The sequence below is a fragment of the Monoraphidium neglectum genome (genome assembly GCF_000611645.1).
Source record: "Monoraphidium neglectum strain SAG 48.87 unplaced genomic scaffold scaffold01344, whole genome shotgun sequence".
NCBI lineage: Eukaryota > Viridiplantae > Chlorophyta > Chlorophyceae > Sphaeropleales > Selenastraceae > Monoraphidium > Monoraphidium neglectum.
This window is the reverse complement of record NW_014012284.1, coordinates 13,326-14,842: the sequence shown is the minus strand read 5'-3', so window position 1 is coordinate 14,842 and position 1,517 is coordinate 13,326. Positions and strand designations below refer to the sequence as shown.

Sequence of the window (1,517 nt, the reverse complement as noted above, 5' to 3'; positions counted from 1 at the left end):
CCCCCATCACCCCTTTGAGCGGCCCCTGCCCCAAACGCGCTCTCCCCCGCCTAGACCCAAACAACTCCCCGTACGCACCCTTCCTCGCAAGGGCCCCCTCCCCCCAACAGAAAAAAGGCCCACCAGCTTTGTGATGACCTTCAGCCACGTCTCCAGGGTCAGCTTCTTGACGTTGTACTCTATACCCGCCCAGTTGCGCGTGGTGTCCGCCGTCACCGCCGCGTCCTCCAGGCACTTCCAAAACGACGGCGGCGCGTACGTCATGGCCAGCGCGTCGCCGTCGCCGGCGCTGGCGTCGTCGCCGGCGGCGGGGGCGCTTGGGGTCGCCGCCGAGGCGCTATTGTCGACCTGGATGATCCCCGCATCCAAGAGGGAGCCGGCCTCTAGGTTCCCCACGTCGCCAGGGGCGCCGCCGCCACCGCCGCCGCCGCCGCCGTTCATGGCCGCCGTGTCCGACAGGATCGGCTTGTTCTGGCCGCCCTCCTGCAGCTGCGCCTGGGGGTTGGCGGGCGCGGCCGCCGGCGCCGGCGCCGGCGCCGCGGCGAGGCCGGCGGCCTTCTTCTTGGCGTTGGTTGGGTCGTCAAACACGGGCTGGTTCAGGCCCAATGGCTGCATCAGGCGGCGCCGGCCGTTGGCGGGCGTCGCCGCGCCGGCCGCCTGCGGCGGCGACGCCGTCAGGCCGGTCGCCGTCGAGTTGACCGCAAGCGTCGCCAGCAGCGGGCCGACTCGCAGCATCTGAACCTGCGCCAGCTGGATGACGTCAAACGGTGACTTCTGCAGCTTGGCCAGCCAGCAGCCGAGCAGCGGCTGGCAGCCGCCGGCACCTGTGGCGGCCGTGCAGCTCGCGCCGTCGGGGCACTGGCAGGACCTGCGGCCCGCGAGGCAGGACTGCAGCGCGCCGAGCGCACGGGCGTAGCGCGGCTGCACGCACAGCTGCTGGGCGGACAGCAGCGACGCCTCTGAAATGAAGCAGCCCTCCTGGCCGTCTGCGAACGACGTGTCCCATGCGCACGCGGGGTCAGCGGCGCACGCCGCAGCGCCAGTGATGCGCGCGCACGACAGGGACTGCGACACGAACTGAGCCACGGGGTCTGACTTGGCGGCGGACAATGTGCGCGTTGTGTACTCTGTGCCCAGCGTGCATGTGCTGCCAGAATCCCAGCTGCACTGTTGGACGAGCTCCGTCGCAACGGTCAGGCGCCGCGCCGCTGGGCGGCTGCAGAGGCGGGCAGTTGAAAGCAGCAGCCGGACGGGGGAGGGGGCGAGGAGTGAGCGAGATCGCTGAGGTGGGTGCAGGTGCATCAGCTGACCAATGTGAGCAGCTGTAACATTAAGCAGCTGCGCTGCTGGGTCGGGTCGGCATGCCCACCCCAAACAGGCGCGAGACACACGTGCCGCAGGCGCGCCGCGGCTCTGGCGGATTTCCCGCTCGCGCACCTGAGCACGCCGTCAGAACCGCCACCCGCCTCTAGGCGCCGGCAATGTATCAGACGGATACAACCCTGCAGGCAGGACAT

At 70.3% G+C, this 1,517-nt stretch overlaps 1 protein-coding gene across 1 annotated transcript in view; it reads right to left on the bottom strand.

Annotated features, from left to right (window-relative positions):
- The window catches only part of MNEG_7548 (hypothetical protein), a gene marked incomplete at both ends in the record, with an annotated part of 3,110 nt that extends 1,593 nt beyond the window's left edge, over positions 1–1,517 (bottom strand). Inside the window, 2 exons of the mRNA XM_014043983.1 lie at positions 124–1,216; positions 1,438–1,517. Coding sequence (XP_013899437.1) covers positions 124–1,216; positions 1,438–1,517 — 1,173 coding nt within the window. The remainder of the gene's footprint in view (positions 1–123; positions 1,217–1,437) is intronic.